General features: G+C 42.8%; 1 protein-coding gene across 4 annotated transcripts in view; it reads left to right on the forward strand.

Moving 5' to 3' along the window:
• ptpn13 (protein tyrosine phosphatase non-receptor type 13) overlaps positions 1 to 25,225 on the forward strand; it is a 39,520-nt gene that overhangs the window by 2,895 nt on the left and 11,400 nt on the right. For 3 of the 4 annotated variants that reach the window (XM_031860298.1, XM_031860301.1, XM_031860302.1), the window contains exons 2-21: positions 1,669 to 1,788; positions 4,339 to 4,505; positions 5,523 to 5,588; positions 7,002 to 7,187; positions 7,455 to 7,542; positions 10,100 to 10,726; positions 15,793 to 15,885; positions 16,174 to 16,273; positions 17,376 to 17,592; positions 18,297 to 18,371; positions 18,497 to 18,668; positions 19,081 to 19,231; positions 19,350 to 19,488; positions 20,563 to 20,715; positions 21,066 to 21,248; positions 21,342 to 21,504; positions 22,314 to 22,746; positions 23,406 to 23,512; positions 24,367 to 24,417; positions 25,013 to 25,102. In XM_031860298.1, the coding sequence (XP_031716158.1) occupies positions 1,674 to 1,788; positions 4,339 to 4,505; positions 5,523 to 5,588; positions 7,002 to 7,187; positions 7,455 to 7,542; positions 10,100 to 10,726; positions 15,793 to 15,885; positions 16,174 to 16,273; positions 17,376 to 17,592; positions 18,297 to 18,371; positions 18,497 to 18,668; positions 19,081 to 19,231; positions 19,350 to 19,488; positions 20,563 to 20,715; positions 21,066 to 21,248; positions 21,342 to 21,504; positions 22,314 to 22,746; positions 23,406 to 23,512; positions 24,367 to 24,417; positions 25,013 to 25,102 (3,376 nt within the window). In that variant the 5' untranslated portion in view covers positions 1,669 to 1,673. The remainder of the gene's footprint in view (positions 1 to 1,668; positions 1,789 to 4,338; positions 4,506 to 5,522; positions 5,589 to 7,001; positions 7,188 to 7,454; positions 7,543 to 10,099; positions 10,727 to 15,792; positions 15,886 to 16,173; positions 16,274 to 17,375; positions 17,593 to 18,296; positions 18,372 to 18,496; positions 18,669 to 19,080; positions 19,232 to 19,349; positions 19,489 to 20,562; positions 20,716 to 21,065; positions 21,249 to 21,341; positions 21,505 to 22,313; positions 22,747 to 23,405; positions 23,513 to 24,366; positions 24,418 to 25,012; positions 25,103 to 25,225) is intronic. The other variant, XM_031860300.1, reaches the window with a different exon arrangement.

Consider the following 25,225-nt stretch of genomic DNA (forward strand, 5'->3'; position numbering starts at 1 on the left):
GAGGCTGCTGACCCAGTTTTATGTTCAGAGTTTATGGATGAGTGATATGCTCAAATTTGGCTCCTAATCAACTTGGCCCTTTTGAGCCAAGCTAGCAATGTTCATCTCTGTCGGTCAGTCCACCACTTCAGTGCGGATTGAAATATCTCAGCAGCTATTAGATCGATCGGATATCAAGTTTTTAACTTCTGTAAAATATCAAAAACATGGTCTGTGGAGGCGACAGGTGTAGTCCTAGCCCACAGGTAAAGTGCAGTTAGCAGCCAAATGCCATCTGCCGCACTTTGCGTTCTGGCAATACTTTAGAAAAATGTGTTGTTGTTGTTGTTTGGGACTATAGAAAATGAACGTTGATGAAATATGGTGTTGTACTTTGGTAACCATCCCAAACATGTGTTATGTATGGTTGATCTTGCGTAGGAATTATGCCTCATGTCGTGTGTTTTCATCTGCTGTGTTTTTGTGTTGTGATCTATAAAATCTGTTTTTGAAAGCTGTTGTCTAGCTAGTCTTAATATAGCCTGTGCTGTGTTCAGTGTGGGTTTGCTCTAATTTGTGGGAAACAAGTGAAAAATAGACATTCAACAAGTTGAAAACATCAGAAAATGTGTCCAAGTTAAATATTATGGATTTGTTTTCTGTTATATTGTACCGTGACTGTCTGTCAGTGTCACATTTTGTGGTTAAGTATTAAGACATTTAGGACGTAAGCTGCGTCGGCAGAATCTGGTTATGGCCGTGAAACCACAACAAAGGGTGAATAAAACCTTTTTTTGCGCTCAACAGATTGTAGATTATAGTCGACACTACATATGATCGTTAATCTCTATATTAGCTCAATCAGTCTGAGTTTGAGTCGTCTTATTCAGAAAACACAGCTCTCTCGTGAAGAGGTTAAAGCATGTTAACCTTCTTCTCAAGGGAAGTGGCACAGTTACTTATTATACTAGTTACTTATAAGCTTATACAATTCTGTATATATTCATTCTTGTTTAGTTGTCCTCTGTGAAAACTTTGCATTGCCCAGAATTCTATTTTTAATTCATAGTATCCACATTATTCTTTATTGCACAATCTCTGTCTCACTTTCAAACGAGTCATGGAAGACAGACCGTCTGTGGGTCGCATGAGATCAAAGTTTCTCCTGTAGGTACGACGTGTTGTGGCTTGCGTGCAATCTGAATCCATGGGAAGTCCTGTAGCTGTTGTGTGATGAAATATTTGCATATTCTAAACAAAAAGCTGCGTGCATGTCATTGCATGCATGCATCATGTGCTTGCGTTACGTCCTCGGTTGCAGAGGACGATAAGACGGCGTACGTTTATAAGACGCGGGAGTTTGCCCAAGGACATGAGAGGGAGAAGAATGTTGATGTTAGGTGCTTCAATGCTTCGAGTTATTGTAGCGATATGAATAATGTGCTACGCTTTAATCTTACACTGTCGGGCCAGTCTGGGCAAGTAGGGAGCGGATCCTTTCAGGATCAGACTCATGTAAGTATTAAAAGTCTCAACTGAATTAAAAACCTGAGTTATATTTGAGATGTGATGTGCAGAGGCTCCTATCATATAGAGAAAGCATGATAGCCCTTATGGTTTAAAGCTTATTGTCTGTGTATGATCATTGTTCTGATATAAGTCAGCTGTCCTCTTTCTCCTCTCACACAGGGAAGATGCATGTGTCTCTGGCAGAAGCCCTGGAGGTTCGAGGAGGTCCGCTCCAGGAGGAGGAGGTCTGGGCAGTGCTCAGCCAGAGCGCTGAGAGCCTCCAAGAACTCTTCCACAAAGGTATGAATACGTGGAATCAAGTGTGCACAGATGTTTCTCTAGGATCTATTGTACACAAAACAGAGTTCACAATCATTCGTCTTGCGTGTTTTCTCACGTCCTTTCTGTTCTTTTATTGAACAGCCTACTCTCTAAATCTGTCGACACTACCTTTTTTATTTTTTTTAAATAAATGGGCTAAAAATCTTCTGGTGTTCAGATCCCATGAATTGCAGGTGCTATTTTGTATTAACAAATTGATGGGAGTGATTGCCATCCATCACATCACTGCATGAATCAAAAGTAAATTATAGATTTCAGTCCCACTCAGGCTCCATAATTAAAAATTGCTATCAATCAAATCACAACATTCAATCAGTGCATTTCGTTGTCAGCATGACTGTGTTGATACTGGTTTACTGTGCAGTTTAGTTTCTTGTGTCGCAATCGTTTCCGTGAGTCACTTGTGCTTAAAAGTGTTGTGATTGTCCTTGAAGCCAAAGAGAGAGATAAGGCTGCCAGATTCAGGAGTGTCTTTGTAGCTAAAGTAAACTCCAGCAGCGGGTGGGTAAAGGAGGTTTAGCTCTGGGGACAGTGGGGAAGACGTCATTCAGCAACACTGCGGTGTCCTCTTTTGTTGCTAAAAAAAGTTTGGGTGGTACCTCGTCTCATACGAAATTCCAATGCACCTGACTGTGTTGGCAATAAATCATCTGAAGTGTTTAGCATTGGTCCGTGAATTTCCACAAAGCAGTAATCAAGATGTAGCAGTGTGCATGAAGCAGCTTGACCTCCACTTTTCCTTGCAGACAATCCCGGCACATTGTAGGAGTTCCATCTCATCAGCGTAAAATATGCCTCTTATGCCGAGGTCACATTTACAGCAAGAGATTGTTTTCGCAAATCCTCTGCAGTTATCAAAGCTTCTGAGATAAAGTTAAGGACAGAATGCGAGGCTGGATACGTGTGGATTATCTTAACAATACTATTTAGATGGCATTGTGCTGCAGAGATTGCGATTGTTAAGGCATCCTTCTTTTACTTTACCAACAGAGTGCAGTTGTGTAGCTATGCTGGGTAAATCGTGGCCTCTCTCACGTGTACAGTTTTAGCTTGCTGAGTGAAGCAAAACATTTGAAGAGCAGATGTTGGAACCAGCTATTATAGAGTCACTGCGCTATGTAAAGAAGTATGTTAACCACAGGAGGGGGATTAATAACGGCAACCGCTTCAACTTAAATGTGTTTGATTATTTCTCAGATATGCTGGTGTTTGCGGTGAATGCCGTACTTTTAGATGTAGTTTGTTTCTGCAGTTAAAGTGAACATCAGGCGGTTTCCTAATGCATGAAGTGGGCCAACGTTTAATTGACTTGGCAAACCGTGACATGACTTCAGACAGGCTTCAGACATTGTGAATACACTCACATTATCAAACACTAAAACATTTTTTTCCCCTGTATGTAAACAGTAGGGATTAGTTCCTTGTGTTTGTATAAGAATGATTTATTTGAACAGGAAATGTGTGAATGTTTCTTGATTTGTTACAGGAGTAGCTCCTCGTGCTTTTGCCTGTAGAATATCTCGGATATAATGGCATGTCTGCTGTGGCATTGAATGCATGGTACGCTTCACCGTACAGTACCTTTTTAGAGGACAGCCTCTTAGTATAATTGTTCAGAGTTATCCTCTGCCCCTAATAGCTCAGATAGCAGCTTATCAGACAGACAGGCAACATTGTTAAGGGATAAAATGCTGCAATACCAAGTCATGTTTTTGAATTTTTTAGTTTCTATTAGAACAGTCAGCTTCCATCCTTTCTGCTTCTATCTGCGGTTTATTCAATCTTTTGATTAGTGCGTTCTTCCATCAAGAAACAAAATGAGCCCAGAACTGAGCCATGCACTTCATGCTTCAGCTCTATTATTGCTTCTCCGGAGCAAAAAAAGCGCTTTGTGTTGGATCCACCTAGTAACCCAGTCTACTTTTTGAGTAAGCTCTTCAAATGGTCACACAAGTTTTAAACAGGAAACCTCTATTTACTTAGTGAATTCCAGCATTTGAAAGCAGATATTTGGGTGCCTCAAATCCAGTTCCTCTGTTCGTCTCTCTCGCTTCTCTCGGAGTCGAAAGAAAAGAATTTTGCAGCGCTGCTCAAACATTCCTTTGTGTATTTTTAAAACCTTCTCTAACCATGGCGCAGGCTGCGGCTTCAGTAGGAAAAGAGAATTATGCTGTGTAGCCATTCCTTTTCTGCTTCTCTGCCTCAACAGTTATTTTCTCACAGACTTAAGAAATCAACATGTGTTTTTGTTTACTTCAATCATCTTGAGTTTCCATGAACGCCGAAAACGTAGCGAGAAACATCCACTGTGGTTGGATGCGTCTACAGTTGCTGCATTCCGGCTTTAAATACGAGGTGTGTGTGTGTGTGTGTGTGTGTGTGTGTGAGAGAGTGTGAGAGAGAGACACACAATGGCTGGGTATTTAAATATTTGAAGTCCTAAAACTGTTGTTTGTTTTTGTTCCTGAATGCATCTTAAGTGGCTGAATTGTCTGTTCCCCTCTCCAGACCCTTCAGCCATGGGCTTCATCATCTCGCCCTGGTCCCTCCTGCTCATGCCCTCCGGCAACATCTCATTCACGGACGAGTATGTCACCCAGCAGGATTTGAGAGCCTTCACGGCCCCAGAGGTCCTGGGAGGGGCCTCGTTGACTTCCGTCTCTGACATAGAGAAGGTATAAATATTTACACAGCCCATCGGGTGACATCCATATGAATTGTTTAGTCTACAACCTCTAATGCGTCGCTGACGTGAGTTTGATCAGGCAAGGATGTGCTCTTATTAAAAACCTAACTGCCCTGTCACAACAACACTTGAGTAACGCAACAACTCGTAAAATTCAGAACCTGAAGTCGTAATCGACCATATGTCCCACAATGCACGACTTCTTTTACACACACACAGAACCCCACTCCCCCCTTTATCCGACTCTTCCTCTCTGGTAGAGCTGAGATCTTGCATGACCGGATTCCCGTCTCTGGCACGGCCCCGCAGACCTCAACACACATTTCTGCTGAGTTAGTTTTCCATCCTGGTCCCGTCTCCCCAGCGGAGTTATTTCAGTGTTGAAAATCTAATCTGCTTCTCTCATTATCGGAGACTGTGGGGGTGAATAGAAGTCAGCTGCAAGCCCCATGAGTTTCCTTTTCACTTTATCAACATTCAACATTTGTGGTGTTGCTTTTTAATGGGTGGCTTTTTAATTTCCACATTTGTTTTGAGAGTGAGACTGTGTCTTTAAGTTTGCTCTCGAGCTCTCTTCCTGAAAGACCTTCATGGCTGTGTTGCATTCTTTGGCAATCCCTGAATTATTCTTTCCTCTACCAAGCCCAACATTCAGGGGAAGTCATTTCTCTCCCGAGCTGAGTGAAGAGTAATAAGGAGAGGAAAATGGAAAAATGTTTTTGATTTCGGCTGAAAGCCCCTGTCTTTTCCCTTTCCAAAATAAGAATGAATTCAGCTTTTGTTACACTCCAGCTTGAGTCTATCTTCCACACAGGCAGACTTGCATTAATAATGTTCAGTGCTTAGTATAATCTGACTGAATCAAAACCTCTATATTCCTAATCTTTCTTTGTTCGCACTATTGCTTTACGCTCTTGTTTTCGTTAAACGTTTGTTTTCTTGAGAGACCAAGATTAAAGGAAGTAGAAAATCTGTTTATGAAACTTCTATGATATTTTCTTCACAGATGCACATGTACTCTCTGGGGATGACCCTGTTCTGGGGAGCAGACTACGAGATCCCCCAAAGTCAGGTGAGTCATTAACAAGGATACATGCTTCCAAATGGAAATAGTATAGGACCATGTTTACACTTGTTAATCAAGGCTCATTTAATTCAACTTCAATCATTTGTCAAACAGTGCTGAACCAGCCGGACAGACACTAGGGAACAAGATGCTAGCACATTAGCATTAAGTAATAAAACAAAAAAGTGATGACATTCATGCTCATGTGACATCAGTCGTTTAACTAGCACACTTGGCAAAAACATTAAGAGTTGAGATTGTTGATTTCTGGAACAGCCACAACCAAAGTAAGGTAAAAATATATCTTAAAATCTTAAACAAATCTTAAAAGTATCTTCTGCTCCGGCCATTTTTCCACAAAGTTACTCAAAAATTGTTGACGGTGCCCATGCGGGAATCTCGTGTGTCACAAAATACAAATTCTAATAATTCTTGGTACTGTTAATTCAATGTCAGATCAACAGTTCAATCATTTCTCATAACCCCACTGAAAGCCGACATTATATTTGTTAGTTGAACCTTTCAGAATGAGATCCGTATCTGAATACCTCGTGTGGAAAGGTGCGAGCCGTAAATACACTCTGGAATGTGTTCGCATCTGCCAAGACTTCTGGATATGATCTGGGTCACAGCGCGTTCATATCTCAGCCAGGTGTAAAACACAGCGCTCACATTTTGTGAGAAAGCTCGGCCCACAGGTTAGAGACGTGACTCGCACTCGAGCTTACCATCCGATCCGCCTCACCAGGAGGCTCAGGCTGCATTCCGTGAAGGAGGTGCTGTAGTAGTGCTAATGGCAGCTGTGAAGTTTGTAAACAAACATTGGGCCAAATGAAGCATGTGATTGTTTCTGATGCATGTCATAATAGACACTTAATGGCCCAACACCCACTTCCAGTATAATCTCTGTACCTGTTGCTTTCTTTACATAATGTACACAAAAATGGCATCATTGTGAGGAGAATACAGATAATCTTATTGAATTGTTTGCATTGACATGTATTGATTCAAAACACTCTACAAATAAAACTAATGTAGTATTTAGTATTTCAGAGTAAAAATCTGACAGTTAAAAAAAGTATTATATCTTGGTGATACTGATTTAAAATCGGCACAAACTCTGCTAAGTATGCACTGACACTAAAATAGCAACTTCTACCACGTTTTTGTATTTAACGTCACTTTGAGTGAGCACAGCTTAGGCGTTTTAATCTAAAACAGCCTGGAGTAGATGGACTTTTAAAGTAGGTGATGGGCTTGTGCCATGTTGGCACGGTTTGCTTCCTTATCTGGACATAATGGATGTCAACACGATAACACAGATATCAGATTCAGGGACACAAGTACAGCTCGTCACTTTATCGGGCATACTGCCCCCCCGTCTGTGTGTTAACAGCCTTCCTTCTGTTTGCTGTGCAGCCTATGAAGTTGGGGGAACACCTAAACAGCCTGCTCCTCAACATGTGTGATGATGTTACAGTGAGTCGAATGTCGCTGCGCACGGTGCTGGACATCAGCAGCAAACACATAAGAAACTCCAGCTGTGACCCTCCCTTCTCCTATATCAGAAAACTGGTCCGGTTGGTACTGGGCAGCCTGTCCCAGGTAAGCAGTTTTTTATTTGATGTGGGTCAAATACAACTTTCCCGACTGTTTTTATTGGCTCACACTTTAAGCTGTATCCTAGTAAAGTGAAAGTTAAGAGATAATGGGGCTTGTGCTGATAGAACATGATTTCAGGATGGATGACTCAGAGGGAATGACCCTCTAACTTCTGTTCCCCCCCCCCCTCCTTGCTCTGCTTTTCTTCTTCACACTTGCTCTTTGTTTTTCTTTCTCTCTTACTTCCACTCGTCACCATCTTTCTCTCAGCTGGACGGTCTGCTGACTGACAGAGAGTCTCTTCCGGAGCGGAGTAAGGAGATTCGGGAGAGGCTGAGGGGCAAGGGCTTGCCCTCGGGTAAGATGAGCTGCACTTACACACACACACACACTCCCACACACACACACATACATTGAACACAGAGTTGTATGTACTCGGTGTGTTGTCCATGGAACATTTCTGTGGTGTAGAAAGAGTTCTTTATTTACGCAGTGATTCAGATTTCTTGGATGCCAGTGCTTCATGATAAAAGGGTCTGGTTTACATTAGTCTTCAAAAACACGTCTTGTTTTTGTTTATCTAAGTTCTGCGTATTCTTCAGTTGACAAAGTCTGCATCAAGGACACCAGATGCTGCATTAGATCGTTGAGATGATGAGAATAGTATGTATAATTGGGTCAAGAGAGCATTTATGTTCCTTCCTTCTCATGATAAACTGAGGTTCTGACTGAGTGTAGTCGAGGATACTGTTTATGTGTTGGACGTCGTTTGCAAGTGTACTTTTATGTGGAGAGAATTGGATGTAAAATGCCGTCTCCGGTTGCCATGCTGTTCATCACTCGCACCCTCACTTTGTGGAAAAGAATCGAAAGTGGACGGGGAACAACAACGCTGCAACCTCGAATCGGATTTAATTCAGGAAAATATGAGCAAGTCTTCCCAGTGGTTTCTGAGAGAAGTCCGGCATTTGTCCAGGCCATGGAAAGGGGAGCGCAGCACAAACATGGAAGCCATCCCGATTATGTAAGCACGGCATGGCATCGATTACAGAAGCATATTTTGGAGTCACCAGTGAAGCTGCGGGTCTGCTGTTTGTATCAGCGCTTTGTTTCCCTGGTAGAGCACCAGCCAGCCCTAGGGAAAGTACATGCAAAGAGTATTACTCCGTTCTTAAGAGCCTTTCTTCTCAAGGAGCAGCTCTCCGCCCGTATGCCAGCAGTTCCAAGTTCAACTGGCTGCCAGGGGAATTCAGTCATTGTCTCTTTTATATTTGGGATAGTCAATGTCTTCACATCATTGCTATTGCTGTACTAGTATTTGCTGAAAAACTGGTGGTAACAATTGACTTCATTGAGATATAAGACATCCTGTTTTGGTTTTTTTGCTCAGCCTTGTGTGCTTCCCTGACTTCCTGGAAGACAGCCTGTCCGTCTTTGATGTCGTTCCCCATTAAGATCAAGCATATGCTTTGTAGATTAAACCACCGCATGCAGGGTTTTTACAGGACTTAACGTCTCCTTCTGTGCAGCTCATTTCTGCATCTCTGCCTCTTGTTTTTGCTGCTGCTGATGCACATGTTTGCCTTCTGTTTCTCTCCTTTCTCCTTTAAAACAAGAACTGTCACTGGCAGCAGTTTATGTTCAGCTTGTCTGGAAAGGCAAACTTAGAATTGATGGACAGTCAAAGACAGCAACATTCATTATTCAGTTTTAAGAAAGACACGGTGATAGACGGGCTGGACGGCTGTGCCAGAAATTGATCATTATTGTGGCGCCGTATGCTCGACTCAGCTACTGAACAGAACAGACGATATGCAGAAATAGTTGGTACCCCTCAAAGTCAAGAGCAGCACGCCATCTTTCTTTATATGCTATTCCTTGTGTTTTTGTTGGTTTACTTTTCTAATTACTTAGTTTGATTTGCTATCAATCACTGCTACATTTCCACCCCTAGTGCTGTATAACAGAAACTTCCCATTACTGCTACTTATTCTAATTAAATGCCATTGAATTCAGCCAATAACCATGGGAAATTCAATTGGGGTCAGATTAAAATCATTGAAGTTAGAATGTAAGGTTAGTTTAAGAAGGAAGTAAGTTCCTGTAATAAGTCACCTGGTTCCAACACACTATTTCACACCATCCATCACATTCCTCTAACCAGCACTATGTCAGGGTTGTCAATCATAACATACAGTATTGTATAATAATACTACATCTCTAGTTATGACTGAGTGGGAACATGTTGTATGCCTACCCAATTATTCATTTACTGTAGCGTATTGCCTAATCTTAAAATACACACACACACACACGTCTTCACAACTCTGGAAATGGAGCTATCCAAGGAGTGTGTGAATGCACCATTGTCTCTGCTCTTCAAATGGCGAGTGCCATTCTAGGTTTCATTGCGTTCAATTGTTTCTAAATTGTTCCAGCGTTTGTTTCCAGCACAGACCTGCAGGTTTCTAAATCCGTGCCTGCTGCCTTTCCAACATGTAGTTAATCTGCTGCTGGCAAACTTCTGCTGATGTTGAGTGCTGTGGGTTTTTTGGCAGCCAGTCGTTTTATGCGAAAGTCTCCCAAGTAAAATGCAACGTCATGACGTTTCATGATGCTCAGTTTCATTCCATCAACACGGAGAGAAGGTCAAACAAGCCATGTGGCTTCTGTAACTCTGCAGGCTTATGCAAAAGCAGGCTTATGCAAAACAGCGCTTGTAAACTGTTACACTGCTGACGGTGAATTCAGTTGTGATTTTCTTCTTTGTCAACATTCACAAAGTATTCTGTGGCACTCAAACCATTTAACCCTCATCGTTCCATGTCGAGCCGACACTGCCTCGACACTTGAGTTTTATCAGTGTGAGCTTCTGCTCGTATTTCAATAAAATGTTGGTTCTCTCCGGTTCTCAGGGAGAAGTGCCGCCCCCAGGGTTCTGGAGCGCTACAAAGCCAGGAGTCAGGAGCCGACGTCACTTAATCGAGGCCTCAGCCGTTCCATGGGCTCTCTACCAATCCAGGAGCTGTTGAAGGGGGATGAGGGGGCGGTCCTACAGTATTCCCCGGCTGACTATCAACCTGACTCTGAATCCCCCACAGAATTCTACCCCAGACCCCCGTCACTTCAACACCAGCACTCCTATCCCTATCTGCACCCCCTTCACCCCCAGCAAAAGGGCCGGCCTGTGGAACTGGACCGGAGATCTTTACCCTTCCACGGTGTGGACTTGGGCCCTAGTCGGGCAAGGAAGTACTGGGCTTCCTCCGTGGACTTGGCTTGCATTGACCCAGAGGCTCTTCGTTTTGGGGCCTTGGAGGACGCACGGAGGGGCAGCACTGCCATAAGTACCCACTCCATAGGCAGGCGCAAATCGCCCTTGTGGACGTCCAGGGATTCTCACTTCTCTGAGTTTGGTGGGCTGAAGAGCAAGAAGCCTCATCACCACTCGGCCGTGATGGTGGGCTCGGGCCTCACCGACGCCTACGACAGGATAAAGGAGAGACAGCGGAAGCTTCAGGTGCTACGGCTTGCAGTGGATGGTGAGTATACTTTCTTAATGTAAAAGTGCAGTAAAGAGGAGCTTTCAGTCCCAGCACTGAGATAAATGTGCTCTTAGGTTTCTATTCCAGTCCTCCGGGTTGAATGTATAGTTTAATGTGTTTATGTTTGAAAGATCCTGTGTGAAAAGTATATAAATCAAACTGGTTTATAGTTTTGCTTACGTAGTACGTGCTTCTTACGGCGCCAGTATGCTTCATCAGATGCGCTTGCCGGATGGTTTGCAAACATTTCGGAAACCGACGTCTGAATTTGGGGTGGGGGGGGCTTTTTTGGTCCAACGACTTCTGTATCTTTCCGAAATCGACCATCTGAGATTCCCGCCCCCTTCACGCTGTGACTGGCCAGGTGTGCGGGGGTGAAAAACTAGTCGAGGTTTGAACATGTCTATCAACAGAACTAACTCTTTTTTTCACGGGTAAGACTGAGTGCAAACCACGGAGGCCTTCCAGGAGTAGCTGTCGAAAATGTGTTCTGTTTCCCGCCTATTGAAACAATATCGAGTCTCCCTGATTTTCCCCCCCTCTATGACGACCATCTTTACATCCCTCCCTCGACCGTGGCCGTTCAGAACCGCCATCGACACATTTTGCCAGACAACACGTAGTATGAACTAGTTCTTTCCTCGCATAACCTGACTCTTCCTGTGCACATGCCATATTGTGGATGAACTTCCTTTTGTCCTTTTTAACAAAAGAATAATCCTCATTGTTTTTCTTTTAGTGTTAGGTGTGTCAAGATTAAATCTTGACGCACCTAATATGCAAAATCTACAAACAACACTCAGCCTTTTTGCAGCTTTGGTTTCATTCTGATCTTTCATCTTTGCCTTTTTGTTTTTCCTCATTGCGACACAGATTACGGTCAACAATCAGCATAAGTCATACGTATTGCAGGATAATGGGATTTTGGTGACGGGTTGGAGCTTGTGCCGGTACGTTGTCAGAACACGACTTCAACATTTAATGAAGCTACATGGACGTTATGTGTGATGTGGCCCGCAATTAGAAAGGGGAAAACCTCACCGAAGTTCTCCGCTTCAGTCTGCTTTTGAGACAAAGAATAAAATCTTCATAAAACAGTCATTCAAGGTCCCAGCTGTGTCATTCAGATGTATAGGAAATGTCACCCCGTGTGGTAAAATGAATTAATTACGCAATGAAACGCGGTTACAGCAGCTTGGGCCAAAGGCTGCAGGGAGACAGCCATCAGCTGGAGGAAATGGGACAGCGATGGGGATGACGTGAGCAGACAGACACCCGGACTTAGTTACGGGTTGTGCATCCATCTGTAGCTACCATGTGGGAGGAGAGCAGGGTGCTGGCTCCGGCGGGGTATCGTTGGTGGTGGCTGTGAAGCAGTGTTTGGATAGAACGTATGAGTCAGTGGTACAGAGGTTTCCAAATGACTGATTGTAATTACAGGTCAGCTTAATTCTAGCCCGCTGCTAGCTGTCACACATGCTATATAGCCAAGTCCCTTTCTCTCTCTCTTTTTTCCCCAAACGTATGACTTCAAAAACGCAGACATAAGCACACATATGTTGCAAGGTATTTACAGACTCAAATAAAAAATCACATGCTTGGACCGAACACACACAACGCAATTGTTTAACACTTGGGGCAGTCAGCCCCAAGAGCTTTACGTTTCCCTCGGGAGCTTATTGAATTCTTAGTAAAGTCTCTGTCGGCAGGCGAGTTTAATGCACAGTCACAAGTGGCTGTATGGGTCTGCTGGCCATCTGGGGTAGTGCAGGAGCATGAGGGATGAATGGTTTCATATAATAAACCACTGTCTTCTACCTCATCTTCTCTCTCCTCCTCCTCCTCCTCCTCCGGCTGGTTTCCCGTACTCCCCACTATCTAGCTCCCCCAAACCTCCGGCCTCCCTGCTTTTCTGGCAGCTATTTTTAATGCTGACCGAGCCACCGACCAACAGCATTCTTCGCCTCAGCCTCAGCAAGTCCTGCCTTCCTTTCCTTCCCTCCCCTTTGCTCTTTGCTGATTGTAATCGGAGGCGCTTGGCATTTTCTATTTCACATGACGGTGTGAAGAGAGGAGCAGAGTAGCCCCCATCTATTGTCCCGCTTCACACGGTGTGTGTGAGGATTATCTGTGATATTAAATCATGGTTTCATGTGAGACACCATGCCAATGCAAAGGAATGTTAACTCCCATCAAAATTGACTGAGGTCGACTGTGAAGACTGAGGCAAAATGTTTTCGTATTCCATCCCAGAGCTATTTCTCTATTGTATGAATGGGGCCTAATTGAGCGCAACCGTTTGCAGGGCCTTGTGGATCTGTTATTTGGCAGAGACCTCCTTTTCCTTTCTCTTGCTTTTACTCTTTTCTGTTCTTTTCTGCAGGAAAGTGATGGCGCAGCAGTGGTCAGTGCTCTCAGGTTTCCTCCAGTTACACACTGGTCCTCTGCCCGTCCGTGTGTGTGTGTGTGTGTGTGTGTGTGTTCAACTGAATGTGTATTACATAAACATAACTAAACATTGTGTGTGTGTGCATGCCTGTGTGTGTGTGCATGGGCATGTTTATACCTGGTCCCCTATGTCTCACCCCCTCCTTTTGGTGCCAAGGTGTTTATATCGGTAGAAAACGTCCCTTACCGACCTAGAGGGCGTAATTGAAGTCATGCGTTGCGGATGAGGGAATTCCAAACATTATTGGACTTTTCCGGCACTTGGCGGCAGGTCATGTGGATTTGGACCGGAGTGGGTCCAGCTTGGACAACAATACAGAACAAGTCTGCCTCGGGGGAAGGGGAGGCGTTCAGCAAAAGCAAACCAAACCACAACAAAGTGTTACGGCAAGAAAAAGTATAGTGTTTATAAAAACAAAACTTTTGACCATTAGCTTTATTTATGATCTATTTGAATCAACTGCCTGACTAATTTCCTCTTCACATTATGCATAATGTCTAAAACAAGGTTCACGAGCAGAAATGTTATGAATAGACATACTTTCCATTGGGTTGGCTTTTTTTTTTTTCTACACTATATGCACTTGAAATTTCAGTTTTCTTCTGAGTCATGATAACTTGGCTAGGGGAAACTTGAGGCTTTCTGTCAGCTATTATCCATTTTACTCTATGCTTTTAAAGGAAGTGCTGTCTTTCTCTGCAGGACCTCCAGACTTTGAATAAACCTCCCCGTCTGAGTTTGTGTCTCTTCTCAGCTTGAAGGCCCCAAAAGGCCACAGCCTATAGAAGCTGTTTGTGTACTCATACCACGCTGAAGTGTCTGTTCTGCAAGGAATCACCGAGAGGGGGAAAGAGGAACGGGGATGTGGGAGAGGAAATGAGAGGATAAGGTGAAGGAAGTACAGAGAAGTAAGGAGATAAATGCAGGTTGCATTAACTGTTCCCAGGAAATGGAGCTCTTCCCGTTAAGAATGTGTAGGACTCCTTCCATGGAGAGAAAGACACGATAGAGCTGAGAGAGCATCCTCCTCTTCTTTACTTTCTGTCATTGTCCTTTTGGGAATTTATGTATGCATGCTTGCAATCATTGAGGAGTAGCTCCTAACCCTTATCTAACCGCTCTGCCTCCTCGCTCACTCGCTCAATATTCACATCATCGTCAAGCTATCTCTGTTCATCTCTCTAATTAGCTGTGACGCTCTTCGTCTCTCTTTCCTCTCGATGCGTTCAGGTGCAGTGCAGTTTTTTTGGGGTACATGATGAAGTGTTGATCCCATGTTTATTTGGGATTTCTCTACATATGCTTCTTCACCCTCAGGTTAATTATGATTTACTGACACTCTTGGCTTGACCAGAAGTTACTCACAGGAGTTACATTTATGGCTCTTTTGCACTCAATATGCAACATAATAGGATAGCAATACAATTACCCCTGCACTATATGTTATAAGCTAGGCTGGGTGCTTGTGTTGCAGCTGTGTTTATAACAGGCTATTTACTTAAAAGTACAAATTACACCCTCGAAAGTGTAACAGACAGACAGACACTCAGACAGCCTATCTCAAATTGAGCTTCAACAAATGCCTTATTGTTTACGATCTGTGCACGTATATGTGGGTATCTGTGCATGTATATATGTGGCAATGTGGGTGCAAATTGTTAAGTTTTGGGACTTCAATTGTTGAATCTAAGAAGGTGAATCGCTGTAGAAGACACAGTTCTCCTCTTTCATGAAGATGTTCTCTCATGACTCACTAACCAGCGGAAGATGGAACTCTATTTTGACCACTCCTTTTCTTTTCTGAGTCACAACGCTTTGTACTTCTGGAGTTTATTTAAGGCACGCATCGTCACAAAGAGATGTTTTACTGTGAAACTCTTCTGAACTAAAATGCCTGAGCAGTAACAGGGGAATGCCATTCGTTCATGCTAAGTCGCTGATACTGTAGAGCAGGACTTTCAAGTTCTCTGCTCTACAGGCAGAGAAACGCATGACACAGTAGATTAGGATCCTGTTTTTAACATTTTTTGTGGTGTTTTCCTGCTTTACCACTGATCAAGCATTGCTCAGAGAAAAGTAAATCATTGTGGTGAGCTGGTCTGTACTTGCTTTGGTTCAGCCAGTAAAGCAAGACAAAAGATTACGCCCTCAACAAAAAAAAGAAGCTCTGTGAGCTGACAGGAGGTATGCATGGATGCACTTGTGCAGAAGATGCTTTTCAGTGTCGTTGCGTATGCCTTTCATAAGGAGTGTTTACCAACAGCATGACGAATGCCTGCTTTGTGTGTCTCAGTCTACTGGTTCAGGGTTGCCATCAGTCTCAGTAGGATTTGGAGGGAGTTCTGTTAAAAGAAAACCGTCAATTGTTAGTACACCTGCTGTCTACGTCTTGTAAAAAGTGATGCAAATTCTTTGTTGCGAAAAATAATTTCAATTTAACATCCGTCACAAACAGAAAACAAGTCCATATAACCATTTTTAAGTTGTCTACCATGTGCATGAAGTTTATGTTTGATCCATATCATCATCCGGCAGATATCCTCTTATGTTGGTGCCTGATTCATGTTGTATTATTTTTTTTAAAGATGAGCTGATGGTCTTTCTCTTCCCTCAGACCCCGTTCACAACCAACAGAGGTACCACAGTGATTACAGTTCATCCAGTGAAAGCCCCTCGGTGACATCCTCTGATCTAGACTACAGACAAGGTAAAATATATATAATTAAAGAAAATATAAACATGTATATATTAAAAATAGTAGTTACTGTACACAGGCAGTTTTCCTAATGTTACCATGTGGTTTCAGATGTGCTTTTGGTTTTATAATATTTCAGAGACAGAGCAGTACTTGACTCAGTATATGTTAGTACCATCATGCAATGGTGGTATTTTGTACACAATTTAAACCCAGAACAACAGACATCCTGTACTCCTTTTGTGTACATATATTTGTACATGTATGCGTACACAGCTTATACTGCAATTTCTCTTCCAGCTAAGAAACCAGGCGACGTGAGGAGGTTTGGCTCCCAGCTGGCACTTTCCTCTGAACACGATGCCCTGTCGCTGACGAGCCACAACACACACAGGCACAGGTAACGCACACATTTCCATACAGGAGGCAGTTTAACAAACAAGGTATAACAAACAAGGTATTAGTGTTGCGTTTACTCCCTTAAGCAGCCAACTTACAACTACCAGTTAAATGGACAGTTCACCCCAAAATCAAAAAGGTTTTTCCTTTTACCTGTGGTCAGCGTGGGAAATGCCTGGTGGCAATCGGGGGGTTCCGTCTCGGCTACTCAAGACATTTCACTTTGTTGTGAGCAGTTTCATGCAGGAACTATAGTAACTGCTTTGAACACCACAAGTCGAGTCGGCAGACAACTCTGCGGCCAAAACAGGGCAACTCACCAAAACTATCTAAATTGATAAATGGCACTACAGGTAAGAGGCTAAACATGTATTTTTGATTTGGGGGGGTGAACTGTCCCTTTAATTGATCCATATGGAAATCTACCCCTTAGTGGATGTTACAGACGTGATCAGCATCTCTTATCCTATTCATCCTCATTCTGCCTCTCCAATATGAAGTCATTTGCAAGCCAGTTTCATTTAGCAAATTCAAGTGTTGAATTGCTGTGTTTGAACTTTACATGAAAAAGAGCAAAAATGAATGTGAATTTTTCCATCTGCCCCACTGCATAGGACTGTGTATGTCTTGAATCAAATGTGTTTGTGTACGTTTACATTTGTTCACTCCACAGAACAGGGGAAGCCAGCGATGATGAAGCTGTCGCGTTCGGTCCTCTAACTAGCCTCTATCCCCATGCTTCTGTAGTGAGGTCATCTAATGTGACATCCACAGTCAGCCATCTCCAGCTCTCTAATCTCTGGCATTACAGGAAAACCGCTGCCTGCTGTTGCTATGCCCGCTAACAGAAAGACCACTGTGTCCCACTGAACAGAGCACTTGTTTTCCCCAAACACTAAAAGAAGCCATAGCAGCTAGTATTTGGTGTCCTTCTGTGTGTGTCAACACATTGAATGACATCATGTTGCTATTTTCATGTATTTATTTTAGGGAGAAAGCAAAAGAAGAAGTAAATAAAAATCGTACATTATGCGACAGTCTTGTTTCAGCTTTCTGGCAATATCTGCGCCGACACCAACCCTCCTCTTCTCTTCTCCCCGCAGGCTGTATGAGGGGGCAGCGGATGAAGGCCTGGTTGGAGCAGAGCTGCTCCTCCAGAGACAGGAGGAGGAGGTGCAGCGGCTCCAGGCCCACCTGGCCAACAGGCTGTCCAGGGTCAACCTGTACCCCACAGACGACCCCCTGGCCCCACCTCGCGCCTCCATGCTCGATCTTCGAGATCCCCTCTTCGCCTCTTCTGTACCACTTCGCAAACCCAAGGTTTGTGCTCTTTGTGGCGTAACAGACTCCAGGATATGCTTTCAATGATAATCTGTGTTTATTATTTATTATGTCAACCTTGAGGATCACTTCAGTTATTCTCCTTTCCGAACATTAATTTAGTTTACGTGCAAATACTATAGAGCTGTAGACCACATATAAACAAGCACACATGACACAGCCAACTCCTGAAATGAGTTAAAAGACATTTCAACAATGGGAACTCCCGACTTCAAGTTCTGACTATCCATCGCTTGAAGCTTGTTTGTCTATCAGTGAATGTTTTCTATATGCAAATTGCCTGAGTGAAAAACCGGTTGCATTTATCTCACCTACTATAAATAACAAAATGTGTACAAATGGTAAACATGGCAACAAATCTGCTGATGTTCGCAGTTAACCTCAAATACTGTTTATCATCGACACATGATTCATAATTAGTGTAGCTATCAAAAACAAGCTTGAACCTGCAGTGCGAGTCTTTGTGTTTGGTTATGTGTGTGGGTGTGAGTGTGTGGGTGTGTGTCACAGATGGTTTTGTATCGTAATTCAGCAATGACAAGTCAGCACATTGAACAATCGGATGTCATAATAGCAAAGGGATGTATATGAAAAGAAGGTCCAGGGTGAAAATGGTCTTTTAACATTCTGTAAATATATGTTCCCTCAATAACAATTACTTTGTATCTTGACACCAATGACAGAACTTCCATGGGCCTGAGTTTGTGAAGATGGCCAGTGAGCCCTGTGTTGCCTTATCCGTTCCCTCTTCAATAATGGTGAGGATGTACATTTAATGCCACCTTTTTAAGCCATCATATCCATGATGTTGCCACAGAAACTGCTTTGTATCTCATTTGCAGTCCTCTAATCCTTCCTTCTTTTTTTTTTTTCTGCCCACAAGAAGCGTGGCAAGGTGGAGGAAGTGCAGCGGAAGGTGGGTGTGGTGCTGCTGAATGGCCAAAAGCTGGAGCTGAGCTGTGAAATCAAGGCAGTTTGTAAAGACGTTCTTGATATGGTGGTTGCCCACATCGGGCTAGTGGAGCACCATCTCTTCGGCCTAGCCTACCTCAGAGGTAATGCATGTCTGTGGTTGGAGTTACATGTATGCATACGTAGGGCATCAGTCTTCTATGTGTGGTTATGTAGTTACCGTGCCATGGTTGTTATTAGTTAACCAATGTTTGCTCCGTTACTGATCCACGTTGACCATTAAAACCTTCTTTCTCCCTTAAGAAAACATTCCAGGAATCTAGTGTTGCTCATGGAAGACCTTTTGAAATTGCATATTATTTATTATATGTTCCCCTCTTAAATGCAAAGTATAAAACTGTGAGAGCACATCTCGATAACATGAAATGGTGTTTGATTAGTTTCACAATATTTCCATGTAAATACATTTTCTACCCCTCATGTCTCCGTGAAGATGCAAAATGTTGACGTTGCTGATTCATTACCTCTCGCCGCTCTCAATAATCACACACACAGATGATGAGTTCTTCTTCGTTGAGCCTGATGCCAAACTGTCCAAAGTGGCCCCAGAGGGATGGAAGGAGGATCCTAAGAAGAAGAAATCCGATGTGCCTTTTAATCTTTTCTTACGCATCAAGTTCTTCATTGATGACGTCAACCTTATACAGTGAGTATATCTTTTTGTAAAGTGACACGAGTTTCATTGTTACAGAACAATGGACCCTTGTGGTAGCATATCACGTTTAACATATCCAAACATATCTGTATTTTCCTGTGTATAACAGGCACGCTATGACCAAACATCAGTACTACTTGCAGCTGAGGAAGGATATCTTGGAGGAGAGGATGCGCTGTGACACAGAAAATGCCGTGATGTTGGCTTCACTGGCACTGCAGGCTGAATTTAGTGACTACCAACCTGAGGTACTGAATCAGTCAGCTAACAACACCTGAACTACTGGTGTAAACTGAATTTTTAAAATTGTGTAATCTATCTATCTATCTATCTATCTATCTATCTATCTCTCTATCTATCTCTCTATCTATCTCTCTCTATCTCTCTATCTCTCTATCTATCTCTCTATCTATCTCTCTATCTCTCTATATCATATCAAATCAAGTTTTTTGTTTTTTTATTGATATTAGGCATCAATGAGGTATTTACAAATGTCTTTCAGACAATGTACTTTGCATGTGAAGATTTTCAGATGATGCTCATTTTTGTTATACACATATAGAGGTTTTTGTTGTTTTAAATATTAGTATTGCTGAATATAGAGGTAAAGATCTCTTTTGTAAAATGTTAAACAAACAAAAAATTATGAAGTTGACCATTGGTCACATTAACTGCATCACTAGGGGCTTTTTTGGCTTTTTCATTTGGACATTTCCAATCATTGTGGTTGTGTTAATGCAGGCTTAGGTTTTGGAAAGGGTTCAAGTTGTCTCTCCAAATTTTTCTCAACTGTGCAGCCAAAATACAGACGCTCCGGCCCTTAAGGACAAACATGACTCCATTGAAACCCACAATGTGTGATCCCACGGCCATTAGAGCATAACCTCATGCTTTCTATCATATCAGGCAATCAATCTAGAGCCCTGGCTTCAAAGTTGTAGTTTTTTACAATTTTCCACCAAATTCAGCCATTTCACATGTTTGGCTTTTGGGGTCAATGCATTCGAGGGTTGTTTCTGCTGTATTATGGAGCACTGCAGTGTTTGATGCAATAAAAAAAAATGTTGTTCCTGATCATTGACATATCCAAGACTGTGAAAAAAAGTCCCCAAGCATTCAGAAATGTAATATTTGGTAATTATGATCAGGAAGGAAGTTGGTTAAAGATTATATTCTGTGAAAGTGGAAAATAATATTGATATCATTTTACTGCATTTGTTTTAGAAGCAGGCATTTTTGTCCTCGAGGGACATCGGTACAACCTTTTTAAACTTCATGAAATGACAAATTGAAAATGAATGCTGTTAATCTCTGTTCCTCAGCTCCACGGGAAGACCTACTTCAGACTGGAGCACTACGTCCCGGTGTCGGTCCTGGATAAAGTGGACCAGACGACCATCAAGGAGGAGCTGCCCAAACTTCACAGCAACTACTATGGAGCATCTGACTCTGATGCAGAGTTTGAGTTTCTCAAGGTCAGCAAGACCAGAGTGTATCGGAATCACGGTTTCTGAAAGATGAACCAAGATATCTTCAGTTATTGCGACACAAAGTGTTTGTGACAAACGCAGTGAACATTTTGTATGCACAAAATACCAGGTGTTCGAGGAGAAAGTTTATAGAGAGTTTATGTTTGACAGCAAACAAAAGTGAACCAAAATGAATAATATCATCATATTGTATGTAGTCGGATAAACATCTGTGCACTCGTATTGGATCACTGACCCAATGAAAGACCTTTTGTCTGCATGAGAAGCTCCAGAACTCAATTTTAATCTGCCTCAAAACACGTTCACCCTCTGACTCTCTATTGATTGTCTTAAAGGTGAGCCAGAGGCTGACAGAGTACGGTGTCCACTTCCATCGGGTGCTTCCTGAGAAGCGCTCCCAGACGGGCATCATGCTGGGAGTCTATTCCAAGGGAGTGCTCATCTTTGAGGTGCTTAACGGAAATCGTACCCCGGTGCTAAGGTTCCCCTGGAGGGAGACGAAAAAGATTTCCTTTGTAGTATGTATTCGTCTTTATTATCAAAAATAAAATGATGTATTCTCTCTAGTTGGTCCTGAATTTCACTGAAATGTTTACCTTGTCATCCTGAAGAAAAAGAAGATTTGCCTCCAGAACACATCAGATGAGATTAAGCACCTGTTTCAGACGGACAGCAATAAGACCTGTCAGTATCTGCTACAGCTCTGCTCTGATCAGCACAAGTTCCACCTCCAGATGAAGGCCCGCCAGAGCAACCAGGAGCTTCAAGACCTAGGTAGGAGACAAGTGAGCATCCACACAAGTGCGCAGTGGTCACATAACATAGTCTCAGGCTTAGACGGAGGGGAGTTTTTGGCCAGTGAGAAGTTACATATTATCACTGAGATGCTTTCACACATTAGGCCCAAATCCTGATGTCAACGCTAAACTACACTGTTTCTAGCTGCAGTTGCATGTGTCAGCCATCCCACATAAGCTCTCCAGATAATAGCTGGTGCCTGCTCATTTCCTTCTGTTAAGATTTCATTTTGTTTCAATGACTTCACATACAAGTAGTTATTCTACCTGAATAAGCTCCGCTGCTTTCAACTGACATCAATATGCTTTTTGTCGTTGCTCATGTGCATCATCTAACCTGTCTATTGTATCTATTGTTTATCTATTGTTTTATCTAGTCTAAGTGGGCAATAAGTGAATCAAACGTGTGGGCAATTTTTACAGTTGATTTATCTTTTTCATGTTACCTTGGTTTGTTAGATTAGTTTGACTTGGCTGAACATCAGAACAGCTTTGCCTTCATCACGCTCCAATACTCCCACCAGATTGTAGACATAAAGTCATAACTAAGTTAATAAGTTGACCGCCAAGAAGACTGACCATTCCATTAGTTCTGATGATTGAGATGGCTAACTCCAGAGAAAAAACATAATGGTGCCGAGGACAGTACCCGCTTTTTCAGTCTTGACAATAATTACTTCAAACTACTGAGTAGGTGTCACAGATCAACACTTTTGCTTGTTGGGGATTTCCCTGCTTTATCTTTTTCGATTCTTTTCTGTTTTGCGTGTCTTTTCTGGTAACCAGAGAACAGCCCCTTGAGCAGTTTGCAGTATTCCCTTGACCCTCGGAGTGGAGACACAGTGGGGAGGACGGTGAGCTCGGGCAGCCTGGCCCTCAGCTTATCGACGCGCTCCAACCCAGACCACCTCAAGAGGATCTCCTACTCAGAGGTGGCCCTCCACAAGGCACCGTCTGGCCCGATATTGGTCCAAGATGAGCTTCACTTTCCGGGTTTCAATCCAGTGGCCTCAACCACTTCCAATCCGCGGATAATGAGCCGCTCCCACCACAACCTCGACCAGATGCCAGAGTCTCCAGAGCTCCGGCCAGCAGAGTCATATCGTGGACAGCCGCACATGAGGATGAGTCAGGCACCACCCGGCCAAGTGGCCCCTCACTTCCAGCAACACCAGCGAGCCAGCTCAGACACAGACTCCCTCTTGCACCAACAGGACAAGTGAGTTGAAATACGTGAAATGTTAAGCAAAAGCTTAAACACACTAGTATGTGAGAGAAAGTCTTAGTGGATGTTGTAAATGCTGACTATTTCTTTGGTATTTCCTTACTTTACCATTCATCAAACTTTGCGAGAACTAGAATATGGTCTGCTTTTCTATTCCTTTTTCATTTTCCCTTTAAATCATATTTCATGCCCTGTTAAGGAAATGGGTTCTTGTTTATTAGTTGGCCCTCTGTAAAGTCTACAGTGCCAGAGCCTCCAAGCTCACTTCAGCACAGGCTAAGGTTTCTAAGTGAGGACTTGTTACTGGGATTAAAGCTCTGCCTAACACCACAGAGACACAGACAGCTCTACCTCAAGCCTCTAATTAAACCTCTGTGTGTGTGTGTGTGTGTGTGTGTGTGTGTGTGTGTGTGCGTGTGCGTGTGCGTGCGCCCTTGTGTCTGTGAGATTGTTCTTACCAGTGTGTGTTCCTATTATAAATCAGGAACAACCCTGTTTTCTGTCAGTTGCTCCCTCTCGTGTCGGTTTTACAGATGACATATGTGACGTTACACAGTTGTTTTTTATTTTGTTGTTTTTTTTTAAACTCCTTTTCGTTCTCCTGATGCCTCCTCAGGCTAAATTATTTACCACTTACCCTCTCTCCTCCTCAGGTCTTTTGGCTCGGTGACCCACAGCAGCCCAACCTGGAGTCTCGGCACGTCCAAAAAAGAATCTGACTCTTCTTCCACGGAGGAGACTGGCCAAGCATATGTAGTCGGTAAGGATCTGAAATGTACATCTGTGCTTGTATAAATCAATGTAATCTCAATTCCACACTCGCTGTGATTAATCTGATAATTCATCACAATGATTAATATATTTCTCCAGCAGTTAAGATAGTAGCTCTGTGCGGCTCCAGCTCTCCGTGAGATAATAAAAGAATTCAGGCGACATCAAATGCCACATACACCTTTATATAGTATAGGCCTTTTTAAGATCAATCTTATGAACTTTGGGAAAGCAACTAATTATGACGACTGTGTATTCTGAAGGCGAGCAGTTGGATCTAAAACAAAACTGCAGTGTGTAATTTGAGGTCTGTGGCAAGTCAACAGTAAGAAGGAGAAACGGGTGGCACAGTTCACATTCAATACTTTGCATGTTTGGTATAGTGTTACCTGCTGTGCAGTAGCTGAGTTCCAACATAGGGAACATTGAATTATTATAGTGTTAAAATCCCTTTTAGTTTACTGGCATCAATGCTCATCTAACTATATTAGAAACCAGTTAATCTAGTTTCCCTGGTAAGACTGTTCCAGTGTGCCAGTTCCAGCACAAAGGCAAAATATTAAAATGATTCCTCATTGAATTACAGGAGCAGACTGACGACAAAATAACGACATTTTTTTTTTTGTTTACTTCACGTAGTATAATGTTCTCATGAAATGGTCTGATCATGCAGGGGGCTTGTGCATGTGTTGATTATTAATTGATGACAATACATGTTTTTGTGAATATTTGCTGTATTACTGTCTGTAAATGGGCAGAGAGGCAGACCAGAAGTTTACGTTGTTCTGTATAATGTACAAAACCAAAGCCCAGCCTCGCTGATCTCTTGTGTTTCTGTCCCAGGTGTCAGTATGCACAGTTCCTCTGGGCCTTCATCCCCAGCCTCTATTAACGGTGTGTATCAAAATATCTTTCCCTTCCCCAGATACATAGATACTGGATGTCCACGCTTTGTATACTTTATAATCTCAAAATGCAGAAAACATCCCACCGCTCTCTACCGTCACTCATTTTGTAACGTTCTGAATCCCCTGGGGTTAGGGGTCAATCTGTTGAACCATGGCACAGCCAAGTACGGATATACAAAAAAAAAAAAAAAAAAACTTGTGTTCTAAATCACAATTATATAATGCAGAATTGAGTCTCGGTCCTCTCAGTGCCTCCTGCCTGTGGAACTGGCCCCAGTCCCACCACTTAATAGCTTCATGCTTGGCACTGAACTCGTGACCTTCCCTCTCATCCGAGCTTAACCCGCCTTTTCAGGCCCATTAGCCAGCAGTGCTAAAGTAGTTGTCCTTCAGCAACACTGTATGCCTGCCTGAGCTGATTAATATTTGCAGTGTAGATATACTAATCCTCTCAGAATGGTCTGCTGTTAAATTAATTTACCAGAATTACCAATAGATACCAATCAGAAATAACGGCGCTAATGTATTAACTGTATATTCTGGTAAATATAACAAATGCCATTTGTCCTTGTGCCGCACAGATTCACTCAAGAAAAAGCTCATTGCCTTACCGTCTCTAGAGAGAGAGATCACAACTGTAAACCTGAAGAAAGATGTGAAATATGGCCTGGGTAAGGGTCCATATGCAACAACTCAAGTATTCCTGAGATGTTTTGTGTTTGATTGTGTGTTTATGTGTTTACATCTTGTGTGTGTGTGTGTGTGTGTGTGTGTGTGTGTGTGTGTGTGTGTGT

Source organism: Anarrhichthys ocellatus, unplaced genomic scaffold, assembly GCF_004355925.1.
Source record: "Anarrhichthys ocellatus isolate YVR2014 unplaced genomic scaffold, GSC_Weel_1.0 scaffold23, whole genome shotgun sequence".
In the NCBI taxonomy this organism is placed as follows: Eukaryota; Metazoa; Chordata; class Actinopteri; order Perciformes; family Anarhichadidae; genus Anarrhichthys; species Anarrhichthys ocellatus.